Consider the following 19,546-nt stretch of genomic DNA (forward strand, 5'->3'; position numbering starts at 1 on the left):
ACAGAACTCAGTGCCCTCACATAGATTCCACAGTCCCAGCAGTTCTTCTACTTTCTTCTGGAAAACACAAGCTGACTCAAGTCCTTTCCCATGCTTAGAGTACACCATGTACATCTTTTCCAGCAAAAGAGTTGAAAACCTATTCACAAATCCTAGCACAAAGGCTGACAGACTAACACTTTGGGGTGGAGTGCTGATGCCCAGTGCCAAATTCAAGAAGAAAATTAAATAAATTTCAATAAAACAAGGTCATATCTAGTAGAAACAAGTGGCAACACCTTCACACTGCTCTGTTTGTTTGCCATGTCAGCCTCACCCTTCCCTGAAAACCCAGGAACTGTTGTGGTGGGACCAGAGGACAACGTGAACGTGAAGGCTGGCCAAGACAGGTAAGAAGAACGCTATGATCCTCTGAGGTCTCTCTTGGTTGAGCTGCATGAAAACACTGTTCATGGAGCAGCCATTCCCTTGGAACTGCTTTCCAGCTCTCTTTCATATCCCTTATGTATCATTTCCATACCTTTCAACCTGTCGCTGCTGACAAACTGAATTCTCCTAAGCCTCTCCTTCGGCTCTTTTCAAGATAGGAACACTACAGCTTCCAAAAACAATTCATCCCACTTTATTTACTCATTTGTCCCTAAGGAGCCTCCCCAGTCCCCTGTGTTAACACCTCCCATACAGTTTCAACACCAGTACTTCATTTGAAATGGCTTTTGCAGAGGTCTCCAGTGATGTTATTTTACAGCAGATCCACATCAAGCAGTTGCCATGCTCCAGAGAGGTGAGCAGAGAGAAAACTTCACGGCCCATCCTGCCTTTCTCCAGAAATCTGATTAGTGCTTTCTCAGCTGTTTCCTTCAGCCCTCATCTCCTAGCCCTTCCACAAAACATCGTCTTTACACTTCATGTCTAAAGAAGCAGCAGCTACTAACAATATTCTCCATCCAAAACACCTCTATTTTCAGTCTTTCACCTAAATGACCTCCTCCTCAGTTTTTCTAATGCATCACAGAGCTAAGATCTAACATGCAGCAGTTAAGAAAAATGTCACCATGAAAGCTATCTGGAATCTTAGCTACAGTAAGTGCCTGCACAGCATCTAGTCAAGTACTTTTGCTGTCAGTAAAATGCATACTTTAGCTTCAACTCCTGTAGGTGAAGCACATTGGGATGAAAGTTGAGGTTGTTTTGGCAACTCTACATAATACTAAACACTTCCTTGTCTCTACTGATGTTCACACTCACTTGAGAGCAGATAAGAAATTGCCTGCTGATGTAGCTTACCATACCCCCAGCCAGCGCTGAGCAAATGGAGCAGCTAGAACTGCAGCTCATCCATAACCCATCTCAAGACCACAGCAGTTAATTGTCACTTCAGGTACCTATCAGAGGTGAATTCATCTTGCAAGATATACATCTCACTTGTGACCACTACATGCTGTTCTGCATAATGCATACCATCTTCACTTTGAGCTGTTTTCTAATTTCAGGTAATCTTTAGATCCCATCATACCGAAGACCTGGATCCAAACAACTGATAGCTCTAACAATAAAGTCATCATAAGCAAGTACTGACACTGTGACACTGGGCAGTTTTTCTGGGTCAGAAAGGAGAAAGACCACAGAAGTCCACAAAAACAAACCCTTACTGCTACCCTCAAAGGCAATGATTCCAAAGCCAACCAAATAAAAGCAGTTACAGTTCACTCCAGTAAACACAGCCACTCACAACATGCCCAAACTTGAGGTATATTGGAGCCAGCAGGATAATTTCCTTCCAGGATAAAGCAAGACTTGGATCAGTAGTCACAGACAAGTAGCACCAGATAGCAAAGCTCCTGCATTTTGAAGGACACCCCGTTTTACTTCAACAAGGCAAAGCCTGTCAGAATGAGAACAGTGTGCTGTACTAATTAGAAAGGACTAATTGCCTTCAACTAGGTTCAGCTTTCAGAAACCCTGGAAAGAAGAAAAGCTGCACACATGCAGGACTCAACCAAATCCAGCTGCTTGTACTTGCGAACTAGAATCTCCTAAAATGCCACAATCACTATGGAACCTGTCAGGGCAGTGCTCCCAAAACAAGCAGTTGCACAAACACACCAGGTTATGGGTGCTTTACTCAGAAGATGGCACAAAAGGCAATTTTTCACATTTCATATTGCACTAAGGTGCAACCTGTCTCCTGGCACAGCCTACAATAGATGTGGAGAATGGTGGAGAACTGAAGGTTATCCCATATGTAATTTTGTGTTATAGAATTTGAAAGTCATTGACTCTCAGTCAGTGCATCACTACACATTTTCCCGGAGCATCTTGTTTAGTCCTCTTTATATTCAATCAAAGTAACCTGGGAATGGAATGGATATTTGAGTTAATGAAGGCAGCAGGATGATATATAAAGTCTCAGGAAGTGGTTCTGCAGGGAGACAGGCAACCCACCTTGCCTTCATACCAACTTCACCCCAGCACCAACCACCAACCTGCAAGCTTAACACACAGGGCAATGCGAGGGACCAAGCTTTCACATTAGATGTAATAGAAAAACATTCTTTACTCTGCAAGTGTCTTTACAAATATATATTTATATATTTAAGCCCGTTTCAGGCCATAAAAGCCCATAAAAAACAACCAGTACCTTTTCAACAAGAGAAACTGTGATCCAGAAGTCTGAGGTGAAAGACTCCCAACACAAGGGCTGCTTTGGCACTTCTCTGAAGGCCTCTATTTAGCACATAAAACCATCTTAAAAATGACATCAGCCTTTCATCTGCAAGGGAGGGGGGGCACCATTTTTAACCCCTATCCCCTCCCATTTACTACTCTCCGAATGAGGTAAACTGGAATCACTTTTACATCACCACTTACTGCTTTAAAAAGGGAACATTGCATCCTGAAGACCAGCTTTTCCAAAACACATTCATGAATGGGTTTAAAACAAAAAAAACCAAAAAAGAGATGCCGCTTGTGGATCCAACCACAGTGTGCTGTTGTCTCAAAATAGAAGTAGTTGATACTAACAAGCTATTCCAGATACATACAAAGTACAAACACTAGAGCTGGTCAGAAAGATTCAGTTTCAATGTTTTTTAGAAGCAGGGAATTTTTTCTGTAGTGTTTCTTTTTTTTTTTTTGCATTAATTCCCCCACCCTCACTTCTCTACCAGTTCCATATGCCCTTCAAAAAAATCACGTGTCTGTCGTAAGAGTGCAAAGTTCATCCAAACCTTGTGTTCAAGTTCACTATCACTACACTTTAAAAATCCTGCTGGCAAATAAAAAGGTCTCAATTTAACTTAGCAAAAGTGATATCTAGAAAATATTCAACATCAAGAGGTCTTACAAAAAAACTTCAGACTACTAAAGCATTCTAAGGCACGGTGTTTTGGAAGAAGTGCTTTCTCCCTTTAGTGTTGCTTTATACACATCACGTGTGCGAGTCCGAGTGATGCATGGAGCTGCAAATGTATGCCATGCCTTCTTCCCAATTGGTGAACTGAATCTTTTCCTGCAGTTTCAGACATAGGCTCCCAATGCTGCATGAAATTCAGTTAGACATTGCACCAGCTGCTGAAACTTGGGTCTTTCTTCAGGATCTAGGGCCCAACAGCAGGCCATCACAGCAAATCTGAAAGACAAAGACAAATGGAAGCCATGAGAGCGCACTCCTGACAAACAATCCCAAGCCTGAAAACAAAAAATGATGTTTGGCACTAGAAAGCAAAAAAAGAATTCTGCCCCTTCTGATACGTTATGCTGACTCACTGCTGCAGAAGACCGACACCCTGAATGGCCAATAAATGTGCTATGACTGGAGGTGTAGGTTTGATTTAGGATACGTCAGAGGCAATTCAGGAGGAACCAATACATAATTCACTGGAAATTGCTAAAGCATTTCTGTGATAGGTTTGTAGGAAGGGCATTTGGAAGAAAATGAGAGGCAAGAGGTGATGCCTGTGTTGCCTTCTTCCATTCCATTAAGATCACGATTAAACATTGCAAGTGCTGCTGTTTGAGCTCCACTACACAGAGCATTTCTATCTTCAGCCTTGCCAAGAGAACTGAAACTTCCTCTGCCTATAAAACCAGTGGCTTCTTACTGCAGCCCTCCAAAAAACTAAGCAGAAAGCCTCTAGCCTCTTGACCTCCCTCCTCTCATCTTGCTGATTAACACCATCTCATCAGCGTGTCAGAATAAGGAAGAGAGCTGGGTGGGAATTAAGGGAAACTCAACAACAAAAAATTTTAGTTTGCATTCCTCAAGGCAGGTCATTGTAAAGCTGCACAGCAATCAGCATACAGGCAGATAAACAGGCAAGGAGGAGGAAGTTCTGGTCGCTTCATTGATATGGTTGGCTTAAAATGCCGGTTCCAACAGAGACATTTTACCCTGTCTCCAAAGACGTGCACTTACAGTTCATCAGGACAGTTGATTGGCTGAGCTATTCTATAGCCATCCTTTAAATATGCAGCCATCTCAAAGGGGTCGATATCGACGTACGGAGTCTGTCCCAAAGTCATCAGTTCCCACAGTGTTACTCCAAAGGCCCACTGAAAAGAGAGCACGCAGAACACTTAACAAACCTAAAGAACATCATCAGTAGATTTTGAGCATAGGCTCAGAAGTACAACTCCTGGGAAAACAAGGATTTTATCTAAGCAGGCCTGGCACCTGGATCAGCATTCAACACAGCATTCAGCCTCTCCTACTAAGAGGAGCTTATGAGATAACTAAATATGACAAATAAAAATAATTGAACAATCAAACAAGCACAGTACAAGTAAAACGGTTTACAACTTGGTATCAAAAGACCAAAGAAAAACAGAATATTCTGATACTGCACACTGAAGATTCACAGCTGAGGTTACAAGTGCCAAGAGCATAACGACTGCTCTTAAAAGAGGCAGAACTGCCTTTTCTTCCAGCCTTAACACTTTCTTTGCTTTAATGAAAAGAAGGCTTTGGTCAGAGGATTTCTAAATTGAGGGATGATGCCAGTGGACACTGATGAGAAGCCCTGAGCTAGAGAATGGCAAGCGCACAGATCTGGCCTGGCTCTGAACTATTAGCAGTGGAGGAAGGCATGGGAGGATGCCTTTATTTGCAGTTAAGAAAGCTGACAAGCAGAACGCTGCAACTACAATAAAAAGCAATTCAAGCAAAACTATTTTGAGAATATAGCTACTTCTAAATCTATAAAGGAAGCACATGTGAATGACAAAAAAAATGGAGTCTCACGCTCATACAGAGAGGAAATTAAAGTTCAACAGGAATTATATTTTGATTTTATATGCTTTGGCTGACAAGTACAACTGCTGGCAGAGGAAGAATGCATCAGAAAAGTTTCAAGCCAGGAAAGCTATTTTAAAGAAACACATCCAAAAAAGCAAGCCCAGAACACACACTAACTGCATCTTAACAGACAACACCTAAAACTGTTTGCAACAGATTTCATCACCAATAAAGCTGCATGGAGTTGATATTTAGAACTGTTCCAAGTGAGAGGACAACAGCACGCTGGTTTTGAATTTACCTGGATACTTCACAGAGTACCTGGGACACATTTTCTACACCCAGAAAAAAAAAATCTAACTTCACATGCTGTAAAATTCACTAGCCATGCATGTAAAATACAGAACCACATATTAGAAGCCAATTGTATTACGAAGACATAAAGGCAAATGGGAGTTTCGTGTTAAGATACTGCAGAATACAAGCTGAATTGCACTAATTTTTCTGAAACAGTTATGAGACTGAGATGCCTTCTTCCTAGCAAAATTGTACTGGCAGTGCTATATAAGCTTATTTCCAAGCCCATTTTTCACGAACAGCAAATGCTTTCACATTCCAGATTTCAAGAAGTGAGTAAGAAGAAATCAATGTTTCTACTGATCTCATTTGGTATTATAAAAACATGCACTTATGGGCAATTTCCATTTCCTGATTTGTTTGGTGTAACAGAACTCCACACGAGTACAATGAGTACACAAGTATTTCTGGAGCACAGCCGACTCCTTTTTCTTTCAGTTTTTTTTTTTGTTTATAAGGCTTGAGGACAGAGAGAATGGCAAAGAGGAGGAACACAACAGAGCTTTTCACAAGTTTCCTAACATAGCCACTTCTAAGTAGATGACAATGTCTGGATGCAGCCTCTCTAAGGAGAGCATCCTTATCAAAGGAAACATCCCCTTAGAAGTGGTTCAGATAATTACTACTCAAATCAAAGGCTGATAATCTTCAAGGACAGCAGAACTGTCTGTTCTGTTGTGCAGAATGCTGAGCAAGTATAGTAGAAGGCCCCCATGGATGCAGTGGCAAAGTTCAGGCACTAAGGAAGAAAAGAGAAGGTGGATGTAAGACAAAGCTGCCTGAGAAATAGTGAGAATGCCTGGGTATGCAGTAATGGAATCTGGAAAACCAAAGCTCAAACTGCATCACAAGGCCACTGATCCAGATAGTCTCAATGTTGCTGAAAGGCCACAGGAGCTGGGGAAGGCAGCTGATCACTGGACAAAAGGCATCTTCATCAGGAGGTAAGGCACAGGGAACTACAGGCCAAGCTGTTGAACATCTGCACCTGTGATGGGCACAGAGCACAATATGCACAACACCACTGCACATGAAGCTTGAAAGTGACTGGGAACAGTCAGCGTGGATTTACCAAGGGTAAACTGCAAGGTTAAGCTGACTGCTACTCAGCTAAGAGCACAGTGAACAGAGGGAGTGAGATGCATGCTCACATTCAGCAAGGCCTCTGAAATCATCTTCCATAGCATCTTAAAGATAAATTAAGGAGATGTTCTCATTAATGCAACTGGACTTCTGGACACATTTTGCTGTGATTAGCAGTACTAGTCTAACTAGCAGCTGGTTATAAGCATCACTGCTCAGGAATCAATTCTGTTTCATCTCCATTAACAAGCTGTACCCTCAGGATGTTTGTAGATGATATCAAACTGGGCAGAGCTGCTGGGAGGCTGGAGGTCAAACCTTCTGCAAAGGAACCTCAAGGAACTGGAGAAATTGACTGAATCACAAAGTTCAAGAAAAGCAAATGCAAAATCCAACTTCTGAGATGGAAAAACACATGCACCAGGACAGGCTGAGGCTGACTATATGGAAAGTAGCTTTGTAGAAGAGGACCAGGTGGTCTAAGTAAATAAGTTGAACGTATCAGCAGTGTGTTCCTGAAGCAAAAAGACAACTGCATTCTACATCTCTAGTGTGAGAGTAGCCAGTGACTCAAGGGAAGTTATTTTCCCCATCTTTTCCCTGCCTGCCAAGTTCTTTGTTCACCTTGGCGCTTCCCAGTACAAGAGAAAACGCTGACAATTTCATCTGGTGATCAGAATTTCAAAGCCAATCTCCTAGAGTTGAAAGCTTTCAAGAAACAGCTCCCATCAATCTTTTGTGAATCACAGCAGACATGAACCAATACAGGTTTCTCATTGAATTTAATTCTCTCTTCTGTTGATACTTCCAAATAGGACAGGGTGCAACAGACAATGGTGCCATGCGAGAAGCATCTGCTCGGCCTTTAAATGATCTATCCTGCACAGGAAATGGAGGAAACAGGAGCAGAGCTCTGTTCTGGATAAATCACTGCTATCTTTTCTCATCCTCCAACTGCTGAAAAAAGTTTTACAGGGAAAAATTGTCAAAATAAATGCACACACTTAATTTACACGATTTTTTTTTTTTTTTCCCCAAAGAATAAAAGAACAAAACCAACTAACCAAACTTACCACATCACTAGCACTGGAAAATTCATTGTTAACCAGGCTTTCCAGAGCCATCCATCGAACAGGTCTGTTCTCATTATCTCCCAGGCAATGGTAGTCCATAGGAAATAAGTCTCGAGATAGCGCATTGTCCGTGATCTTCACCTGAAGTGCATCATCAATGCTAATTTAAAAGAATAGAAGCATTTAAGCAAACTTGGCACTACAGTTTCACAGCCCACACTTATGCTCTACCTTAATTCCACCGAGGAATACTGATCGCACTCGTAACATTTCAGGGTTAGCACTGCTCTAGACTCAGACACACTTACTTTGTGGTTATCAAATACTACTTAAGGAAGTCTTTATTCTGTGCCAGCATGTAAGCACTGCAAGTCTTAGATTAAATAAAATCAAACATTTACAAATGCAGAAAAGTACAGCTAAAGCAAACAAACAACTCCCTTAATTATTATTGCTCCCTTGGAGATCCGCAATAGAATTAAATTATTTTAGCTATGATACCTCTGTACCAATGAAGAGCTAAAGACTCAGGCTAAACAAGATCTAGCAGTATCTTGTTAAAGCAACCACAATCATCTGCGGCCTAAAGTCTTGCCCCTAATCAAGTGATTATTTGCTCTAATAAAATATTTATTCCCACAAACACTGCCTCAGCAAAAGATATGACTGTTGTCAGAAGCTGAACACTGACTAAGACTTGTTTGTAATCAACAAGAGATGCCTTAATTAGCACAGAGGAGCCTTTAGCAGATTCTTAATGGCATAAACTTGCCTACTACCTTTCTGCCCCTCAGGGAGTGTGAATTAAGCTTTAAAAAAAAAAGAAGTCAAAGCTCAGTGTTCTCAAACATTTGACTTCAGAATACAGGCAAGACATTCGTTCTGACAACTTGTGACAAAAACATGAATATTGCAGGTTTTTTATTTTTAACCTAGTGTTTGCTGTCCTTCCATTTTGGTCTAATATTATTTTCATAAGAAAAAAAAAAAATAAATGCTCATTTTGTGTCTTTGCTGCTTCAGTGTCCCAGGTACCTTCTTATTTATCCCATATTTACGCATTTTCAGGTCTGTTTGTTGGCCTCAAGATTTACAGACTAGGAAATTTCCGTATGTAATCACTCCTAAGCGTGCAGATGAAGTTCACAGAAATTCCTAGAAGATCTGCCTATAAACAAGTACAGAGGATACCTTTCCAGTGACTACCGAGCTCTGACTTGTGTAATCTGCATGGCCATTCTAATTGGGCCCAAGACACTTGAGAAGGAAAGTATTTCACCCCTTCACAAACCTGCCAAGAGCACCGCAGTCTTGGCTCCCTTCCCGATATTAGCACAGACACACAGATCTGATACACTGCATACCAACTCCTCCCAGCTTTTCCCCACATGGAGATACTCTCAGGAATAAACCTTGGAAAGAAAGGAGTGGCAGATGACCAAAGCCCTTCATGGAATCCTGGCTACTGGCAATCTCATATTTTTTTTTCTACGTAAGAAGCCAAAGCTAGTCCAAATGTTCTTGTACTGAACAAGAGGTCAGTAGCTCAGCTCCTGCCTGCATTTGCCACAGAGAAGGAGTGCCAGATGTACTGTGAGTTGAGTTATATTGACATCACTCAGGATCACGCATACGGCAACTAAAACAAAGCTGAACTTTGCCCTACAAGGGCAGGGAGTAAAGTTGTCAGAATGCTCAACCTTGCACAGGAATGACACAAGTAAAATAGTTTGCTGCACTGAAATGAGAGGCTGTCACAAAGCAGCTTCCCTGGAGCACTACTTATGATGTTTGCCTTCTGGGCTATCGCTTCTTTAATACATTCATCAGAGAGAAAAAGTAGTAAGAACAGATGAAAAGAACCTTTAAGAAACTCTGTCAAAGTGAGCATCCTCACATACTACAAGAGCCACAAAGGATTTTGCTAAGTGGGCTAAGTGGCATCAGTTCAGAAGCACAAGGGATGGCTACAGGGGTAGAAGCTTCTGCCTTCTCTGTCCAACAACATCTGGTGCAAAATCTGTCTATTAGCAAACTGCCAAAGAAGCTCCAGGTTACTATCAAAGCTTAAAGGAAGTCATTTAGGCTAGGTGAGCATTTGCAAAAAGTAAGGAAAATCAAAATCTAACACAAATCTTCCAGAATAGGATGTTCTGCACTCTGAAAAACCAAGCACTCTGTTCCACCCTATACCAAGAAGAAAGTTACACTGACAGAACTACTTGCACAAAACAGGGGGGAAAAAAAAGTGGTATGTTTTGAAGCAGAGATCAGGTTAGTTAAAGGAAATCCATCTTAGCCCTAGTTATTGACATAACACTGTTTGCACAATGACTCTGTCTTGTTTGGTACTTACACACAGTTTCTAGCAGCCAGGTCTTTGTGAATGACCTCTCGTCTGGCCAAGTAACTCATTCCACAGGCAATCTGGATAGCCATATGTACAAGATCCTGCTGGGAAATTGCCTGCAGGAGCACAGAACAACAGTCAATACACAACAGGCTAACTTTTAATTTGTAGTCTAAGGGCCCTTCCCTCTCTTAACCTTTAGCAGCCGACGATTTTCTAGAGCTGATTACACACTACCATCTGCTGAACAGACATTACCATCTTCTGAAAACTTATGCAGATTCTTTAACTTTTTAGCTTTTTTTTTTCCCCCCTGGTTGACATGTCAGGGGCAAGCATTCCCAATTTGCAATTTTCCTCACTGCTACATAGCTTTTCCTTGGATTAGCAATGAACGCAGGCAAAAAATGGTCACTTGTACCTGCTCACCACACTTTCCCTTCCTTTTGTTTGGAAACCAGTGTCACAGTTACATAAAACTCTTGCATTACATCTATATCTTGGTTTCTCTCTTTCATTTCTACAGTATTTCTGAAGCTTCAGTGTGTAGGTAGATACAGCAGTTGCAAGGGGTTAAAATAAAGCAAATACTAAGCTAAATTAAGAAGCCAATACATTACTGTTAACAGCTTTTTAATAAGAACTAGAAGAATACATTATTTCAGAGAACTCAAAAGTTTGTTTTTGTTACTTCCACAGATGCTCATCTTCAAATAAGTACAACACCTAACATTCCAGTTTTTGGTACAGTAGGAAGCAAGGCGATACCACTGAGAGGCAACTCCTATTTGACGTAATGCAGATTACAAATGCCATTTCTGAATTCTTGGAAAGGGACATTGCTGTGCTGAACAGACATTTATAACCCAGATTAAGTAGCAAAGCAGGTAAGTCAGTGCTGGAAGATCCTAGCAGCTTATCACAATTTATTGATCTTGTCTGAGAGTTTCAAATTTGGCACATAACAGGGGCAAATGCTGCCCTCAGCAAATCAGAATTCATTTTGGATTTAATTCGAAGAGGCAAACCAAGGTGAAGTTGAAGAGAAGGAAAGATAAGGCAACCCCAGCAGGAGGGATAGTCTTAAAATACAGACAAATTCATGGCTGAACATTTGTCCAACTTTCAAGGTAAATAAGTACAATTGTTTTACTGTAAAGCAAACCCACAGCAGCACGTCCCACATTTAGCAGAACTGCTTTATGCTTATGAAACAATGAACTACCATGCATTCAGACATCATCTATTCTGCAAAAAACATTTCATTTAATCTGATATTTTTTTATGTACACAACTTCCTCCTGTGTATTGCAACTTGAACCCACTATCATATATCATTTCCTCTACTTTGTTAGATGGGTTGATATACCAGCTGCTACCCTGAACACGACTTTAACTCAGCTGTACAGTCTCTCAGTAGCTATAATAAAGGCAGCCAAGAACATTTTCCTTGTATGAATCAAAATTATTACATGCTAAGGACCTGCTTGTCAGTTCTTTCATTGTCACAGGACAGGATGAATACTGCAGCTACTCCTTTTAAGGTACAGCCAACAAACCAGGATTTCTGAGTAAAAGCTGAATGGGCAGGAAGTGGCAGATTTCAGAGCTTACCTGAGGATTGTTGGCCTCTACCAGCTTGCACTGTCGCAAGAATAGTTTAAGGTTCCCCCAGTTCATGTATGGCAGCAGCACCATTGGTTTCTCTCCTTCTTCTATACAGACATGAGTGATAGGCAGCAGATTCCTGGAAGACAGGGACAGAAATCTCTTGTTTTTACCAAGCTGTAACTTGACCTAAATCTTCTCAACACCTAAACATCCTAACTGAAAGTAATTCAACATCAAGTAAAACCATTAGCTTTGTGTTACAGATTGCAGAGCACAAAGCCTCCAAGTAACTGAAGACACTGGGGAGGAAAAAAGGACAAAAAGCAGAAGATGTTATTGTGGGGCTGTGGGGGCAGCGGCAGGAGATTTAGGGGTGTACCATGAATGCAGAAATAATTTAGGAGTTCTATCAGGGCTGTTTCTCTCCTCCTTCCAGACTGCATAACCTTCCTCCTGCATTGTTTATAAACACCTTTCTGAGGTGTTCAACATAAGAAAAAACACAGAAACTTGAAACAAACTTTATATGGTTTAAAATTTCCATGAAACATTTTTAAGACACTATATTTTCTAGTGAAAACCTAGTAGGAAGCTCCCAGTGAGGTTTGTTGTTGTTTGGAACTTGGAAAATTCACATTTTCATAACTCTGATAGTCAGGCATTACATCCATGAACTGTATACACATTTAACTCCATCTTCAGTAAGAGGTGCTAACAGCTTTTCTTCTGCATGATGTTTATCAAGGTGGGACATTTAAAGAGTTGTAAAAGGATAACACTCACTTTTGAATGGTGGGAGAGGAGTTATTTCACCTTGTTTTCATTTTAAAATACGTTTCCTCAATACACTGCTATTCCTTTTGATACAATTCTGTCTTTTAGGCAAGGTCTTAACTATAATAATTCTTAGAAAGGCAGCTTCTAAATCCAGTGTGGCATTAACAGTTCCCTTTTAACTACTTTTTCACTTCCTTCACATGATCAGTGAAAAGGACAAACTATTACTAGCCATGGGACCTGATGGTGAGTGTTGGTTTCTTCTTCCCTGCATCCTTGCTGGCAACGAAGCTCTTCAAGAACAATTTCAGCCTACTGCATCACGTATAAAATGCAAGAAATACAAGACAGACTGGTAAATTAGCAAAATCAACCTGTCTATATCCTTACTCTCCTCATTATCACAGAAACATCACATTTAACAACCAGCCTGTGCAAAAAGAGCAGTGTAAGCCACTTTGCTTCTGCAGTAACTGAAAATGAAAGGAATGTCACTGCTCAGTCTGGCACACCAAAACCAAGACACAAGTATTGTCAGCTCACAGAGGTGCTTCCAAACACAGCCTGGCTTACCTGTGATGAAGTCCTCTGAGTTTGCAACTTTCAGTCAGCATCATTGTCACCTGCACCTCTGAGGCTTGATCTAATGAAGAAAAAAAAAAAAAAGAACCACAGATGTAATTTTGGAAACAAACCAATCTATTATCTGAAATTCAGTCCAGATTTATAAGTCAGCTAAGGTCATTTGTGCACAAACAGATTTTGTTTACTTTTTTTTAGTGCAGTTTAAAAACCCACACAAGCCAGCCAAGTTCTAGGGCATATTTCTGCTTAAACAAATGGGGTGAAGCTGAAAAGGAAAAAAAACACTCCAGGTGCTGACAGAATGTACTCTTGCTGCTTCCTGACAGCTTTTGGGCATGCATGAACTGCATGCATTGGCAGGACAGATGAAATCCTGCACCCAGGGCCTGCACTGCTGAAAGGGGGGAACCCACCAGGTGCTTCACAAAAGCACACAAGACACTGATTTGCTACTGAATCACAATATGGGCTTCTGCAGTTTACTTTCACATCGATGGAGACCATTCATTTCTAGAGTCACTCACTCAATGCTCTCTACTTGAAACACTTGACTCTTGGTAGCCCTAGAAACCTTTGCAGTTCTCTTCTTGACCTTTCCAAAGGAAAAAAAAAAAATCACTGCTGCCAGTTGGAACCAAAGCATCTCTGGTAACTCCAACAACCAGAACATCAACTATACAGCAGCACTGTCTGCACTCCCTTTCCCCACAAACATTCTAGGGTCTGTTTCTCTTTTTTTGCTGTCAAGGAGCAACAGGGAAGCGTAAAGTAATGCAATTGAGGGCTCTCGCAAACCCACCTCCCCTATATCTGGGTGCACTCCTCAGTCCTTCCTTCATGTTTCAACTAGCATTCGTGTGCCTAGGCAGCAAGCTAGCACAGGAAAGCCAAAGCTTTCACCCAGTGAAAGCCAATCAGCTCTCTCTGCCACATTAGGATGAATTTACATATCTCAGATGAGTCAAACCAACATCCTACTGCCTTGAGAAAGAGAGTAGAGAGGAAGAGAGGACTCATCTACTCTTTATGGTCTTGCTTTCTTCCTCATACCAGCTATAATGCCTCGCTGGACCCTTTCCTAATTGAACTGTAACCCTGCAAAGAACAACATGACTCTTGTCCGAATGACAGTGAGTGGTGCAAGCAGGCAGTGTAAATGAGCACAAGGTAGGGAAAGAAAGCACAAGGTCTAAAGGGAGTGTGTGGCCTCCCTGTCAAGAGGATGGCAACCTACTAGATGGGCTTTAATTGTAATAAAAAAAAAACCAACAACTTCCTAGATCTGCTGGAAGTGCAGGCAGCTTTGGGCACAACACAGCCCTTCTGATGAACCTAAGAAGGGTTCATCAGAAGAGAAATCATGTAACATGTGAGTTGCAAAAATATCAGCAGGATTGAGATACTTTGCCTAAGCTAGGGAGAGAAAAGGTATCTTGAGACGAACTACTACAGAGGCTCTTCCACTGTGTTAGCTTGGGAGGAAATAAAAAGAAGGCATGCCTTCCTAGAAGCATCCAGATGCTCAAAAAGGAGGAGATTGGGAAACTGACACTACAAGTTCAGATAGAGATCTTGGGCAGAACCACTGAACTCTAGCTATGCTTTGAAACCCCTAAGAAGCATCAGCCTCCAAGGACCAAGACCATAAAATTCTGAAACGTAAGGCTATAAGTGTCATTACATCAACAACAATTATGGCTTTGATGTATTATGAGATGTACAAAAATAGTGATTTCCTTCTATTCGATCGTAAATATGTATGAGGGGTAGGGAATTAATAGGTTCTTGTGAGAAAGGAAGCCTCACACGAGCATTCCTTCAAATATCTCTCAGCTGAAACACATCAACTGCATGACAAAGAGAAGCTCCTACCTACTGTGCATCAACAGAGCTCAACTGAAATCAGGGTTTTATATGTGACAAATTTCACATGAAGGAAACAGACTTCTGAGGGTTGTAAACAATTGAAAAGAAGCAAGATGCTACATGAAAATGAATTTATATAGCCTTGAATGGCTGAACCATCCAGGCATGATAAAGGGCAGGAACTGAAAAATAAAGGCACAAAAGCACATTATAAGAACCTGGAGGAACTGCCAACAGACTACTTGCATAAAGCTTCCATTTTAAATGCATGAACCACTCACTCAAAAAGAGCATAGCCTCTTCATCCATGTATAGTGAAGGGCTGAAAGAGATTAATAGGTGCGAGGTTAGGTTGATGAACATGCTTGTATGCTCTGTGCTTGCTTAACTGGTTTGCTTTTAATTGCAAGATCCACCATGTAATAATTTGAAGAGCTAAATTGGAGATTACTTAAAACTGGCTTGGAAAAAAATCTACAGAACAAGTTAATCTGGTTTGGACAACACACCTCTTCACAGTAATGCTGTTACAGGCAATGCTGTCCTGCTGATGCCTTTCCCTTTCCATCACCAGGGTGTTTTTCAGCAGGTCATTGCTAGGCTTCATTGGTGTTTTTCAGCTCAGAGGAGCTACACTGGAGCTGCTGAGCACCCAAAGGATGACTGACTCCAGTTCAAGTACATATGAAAATCTAAATCTTATCTCATGGAACAGTCCCAGAATCAGCATTGTGTTTTCTTATCAATACTATTTCCTTGTTTTCTGTATGGAAAAAAACTTCCACAACACCAACCAAACCAACACGCAAAGAACAAACAATAGCAGTAGAACACTAATCCTTCTCTAACTTAGAACTATGCCAATATAGGAGAACCACACAGTATTATTATTGTGGCTTCATTAGATATAATTCAAAACAGAACATAAATCATCACTTTGAACATTTCTTTAAGTGGCTCCAGTCAAAAGGGGTCAAAAATAGGAAAAAAAACTTGAAGTAATGCTATTCCAGCAGTCCCTATGGAAGTGAAAATCAGTTTTACAGCCATTTTCTTGCATTACACAACACAAAGTGCATTTAAACTCATTTATTAGATTACACCCCTTCTGAACATCCAGCAGACAGGTCTTCAAATGACGAAGGTGAACATGCTAATAAAACATTCAGCTGTGGAGGAACTGATTGTCTGGGGAGTTTGACCATCCCACACTGAAAAGCCACACAAACAATTCAGACAACCCACAGCACTTCTGGCTCTGATATGGGAAACACGCAGTGCCAGGGCAGCACCAGTGACAGCCCTGACCAAGCAACTCCTGCTAGGTGAGGTGCAAGGAGGATTTGCTAAGGCAAATTCCACAGGTCTCCTTTTCTTGCCTAGGCCAGACTCTACTGAAAGCATCTCTCAAATATATAAGCATTACATGTAAGCATGCACATTTTAGTATTTTACTGTTTGTGTAGCCACACAAAACAAGACCTGTGGAATGATCTTACAAAAAGCACAAGAATGCCCTCAGGCTTTTGCAGCTTGTTTTCTTTCCACATGGGATCTGCAAAGGTTACTTGATCTAAACATAGTCACACACAGAACCAAACAGGAGAAGAGCTGGAGAAAATAAAGGGAAACTTCCCACTGGTCCAGAAACCTCCTAAATTAGAGCAGTAACCCAAAGCTGCAACAAGAGGCCACGGTCTCCCATGTACTAAATTCACCATCAGCAAACAGCACTGGGTTTAAGCTGTACAGTGTCAAACAACAAGGCTTGTTGCACAGCTTCTTCAAAGCCTTAAAAAAGCTAAACTACCCTTTGAGATATTGCTGCTACTTGGGATTAGGAATACCTCAGTACTCAGCAATTCATGCAGCTGCAGCCTGATGAACGTAAGCTGAGCTTTAGTCAGGTCGCTCCTGCTCAACCCTGACAAATCATCTATTTTCCTCCAAGCTGTTACACACCAATAGCTGAGTAATTGAAGAGCAGAACTGTGAGATAACATGAATTAGGGCAAAGATTTAAGAGCCAGGGGCGATTCAGAACTTCAATTAGAACCAAAAGAGCTCAATTTTTGGAAGGTGCTTAATAACAAGACCGCAAACTTCAAAACAGATGTAGGAAGATGCTTTTACCCACACTGTTACAAGGCAATGACTCTGACGGTCCACCTTGGGGCACAGAGCAAGAACAGACTTGGATTTCTGGAAGCTTTGATACGGCTGCAAGTTTATCTCATTGTATTATGTTATTTGTAGATACCAGCCACAATAGGGCTCTTAGCACAACTAGTGTTATCTATGAGGCTGATCTCTGGCAAGTGTTACTTAGATCTGCTGAGGCCCTTCCTGGTTCAAAGCCAGAGAGCAGCTATTGGATTTTGACCTGTTTACAGAAGTTCATCTACAAAACTGGGTTTCAATTCCTCATTTACCAGCACTCTTCAGTCACGTGAATCATCAAGATGCTCACAGAACACCTGACATGTTTATGAGTTCTGAGATGACACTAAATTGCACTAACTTGCTCATTATGAGACCAGGAGCTCTATCAGTTGCTGAGCATCGTACCCTACATTCACTGGGTGGTAGTACATCAGGAAAGAGTTGTTCCACACCTCAAATTACCTACCAGAGATGAAAAAGCAGCAATTACTTGAATACTTCAATGGTTATCTGATCAGCTGGATGACTTAAAGAACAACATTATAGGTCAGATCTTCCAGAAACACAAATTAGCAAACACTGTATTATGACTTCAGGCTTTAAATCGTAGCTTGGTCATTAAAATAGATTACGTTAAAAAACAAGAAAGTAAAGCAGAATTGTAAAGGCAACACAGCCAAGGGTTTCAAAATTCAAACAAGTTATTCCAGAGCATTTCTACAGCCTGCTATGGGCAGTTTCTGTCAGCACTGCTACAACAAGTAGCTGCACAAATCACTGCAGCCAGGAAATCTAGGCTTCTGATGAACACAGCAATATCATAACAGATGTTTTAAGCCACATAAAAGAGCAGAGAAGCACCATTTAGGGATGATGTTTTTTTCCTATGTAACAAGAGAGGGACCTAGACTTGCAGCAACAAACAGCAAGAAATCAGCAGCTCTTTGCTCAGTGATCTACTCAACTTCAAATAAACGTGAAACAGAACAGGAGAAGGAAGATTAAATGTTTCAGTGTCAATCAGCTGCTAAGGGCAGCAGGTAACAAAACTGAAATATGAGTAGTGATTTTAACTCAGTGTAAAGGAGAGCAAAGCTTATTAAACATACATCTCCTCCAACTATACCTTTCATTTTCCCACTTTGCACAATCTAAATGAAGTTCTCAGGAACTTTTTCAGTCTCCTAAATGTAATGAAGAAGTCCCAAAGACTCAGTTCACAAGTAGGCCAAAACAGACAACAAGTGAATAAGAGCAGAAGGAGATCTATAAGCTATGGACAGTTCAGTCAGAATGACTTCAACATACAGCTTAACATCTAGTGGGCTTCCTCATGCCTACAACACAGCACAAGATTGCATTTACATTGTTTTAACTCATATAGAGAAGTCCTGTGCAGTATAAATGCTCTGCAGCCAGCTGTGGTCCTGAGATGTGCCAGGTGAATTCACTAAGCTCCTCCAAAGCTTCCACCATGATCTGTGCTCAGCACATGGGGTGTTCTTCGAGCAGCCACCCTGAGTTGGACTGACAAGATACAAAAAATAAAAGCCAACCAACAGTGTAATGTTGTAATTAGTCAATACTGCTGAAAAAGAGTCCTTTAGCAACCTATGAGGACGTGAACAAAACTAAAAGCTTCGTTACAGTTAGTAAAAAGAGGAGTCCTAAGAGTTAATCTTCACCTACACTGTGTCTTTGTTTCCAGGGCTTTTCATGGGTGGATTGTTTTCAAAAATTCCTTTCTTGTACAGAAGAAAAATGTTAAGTGGTTAGAAAATGAAATAGAAGTAGTCAGGTTATCTCAAACAGCAAGATTGGTTGTTTTTATTAAAAATGTACCTTGGCCAGAATATGAGTCAGGTTCTGTATAGCTCAAATTCACCTCGTGTATTCCTGGAATAATACAATTCCATTTGTTCTCCAAAGATTTTTCTCCTTTGCAGGAAAAGCATCATTAAACAATGTATTCCTTAAGTCAAAATACGTAACAGTGTTCCTTCTTTTCTGAGGTACAAAGCTCTAAAGATTCCCAAAAAAGTCTATTCCACACCACTGTAAAGGCAGGAGAGACCTGACAATTACAGGCAAGAAACGTAATTCCAGCTCTGATAAACAGCCCACCCAAGGCACTTCCTAAAGTTTAGAGTGGTTGGAAAACATCCATCAGAAAAGAAACTGAAGCATTACTACATCAAACAATTATACTGCAGGGCAAGAAACACAGTGAGAAGTCAGGTGGCAGTGATGTCTCTCACGTTCCTCACAAAGAGCCTATTGAAGTCATGTTGATCCATGGGTTCTGACACCCCCAAAATAGTACATACATCATTGTTCTTACTGATAATGACGTACATCCTTAATCTTCATGAAAGTGAATTATAGAAGAAAAAAAAAAAAAGGGAAGCAAATTATCCAAAAATAAGTCTGAATGTGCAAAAAGCT

At 40.9% G+C, this 19,546-nt stretch overlaps 1 protein-coding gene across 1 annotated transcript in view; it reads right to left on the reverse strand.

Annotated features, from left to right (window-relative positions):
• Nucleotides 1-2,539: 2,539 nt before the first annotated feature.
• The window catches only part of RYK (receptor like tyrosine kinase), a 50,356-nt gene continuing 33,349 nt past the window's right edge, over nucleotides 2,540-19,546 (reverse strand). The window contains exons 10-15 of the mRNA XM_042878334.1: nucleotides 13,061-13,130; nucleotides 11,714-11,846; nucleotides 10,106-10,215; nucleotides 7,750-7,909; nucleotides 4,418-4,554; nucleotides 2,540-3,631 (exon numbers count right to left, since the gene is read on the reverse strand). Of these exons, the coding sequence (XP_042734268.1) occupies nucleotides 3,520-3,631; nucleotides 4,418-4,554; nucleotides 7,750-7,909; nucleotides 10,106-10,215; nucleotides 11,714-11,846; nucleotides 13,061-13,130 (722 nt within the window). The 3' untranslated portion in view covers nucleotides 2,540-3,519. The remainder of the gene's footprint in view (nucleotides 3,632-4,417; nucleotides 4,555-7,749; nucleotides 7,910-10,105; nucleotides 10,216-11,713; nucleotides 11,847-13,060; nucleotides 13,131-19,546) is intronic.

The sequence above is a fragment of the Lagopus leucura genome, unplaced genomic scaffold (genome assembly GCF_019238085.1).
Source record: "Lagopus leucura isolate 7727_CA_CO unplaced genomic scaffold, USGS_WTPT01 Super-Scaffold_100021, whole genome shotgun sequence".
In the NCBI taxonomy this organism is placed as follows: Eukaryota; Metazoa; Chordata; class Aves; order Galliformes; family Phasianidae; genus Lagopus; species Lagopus leucura.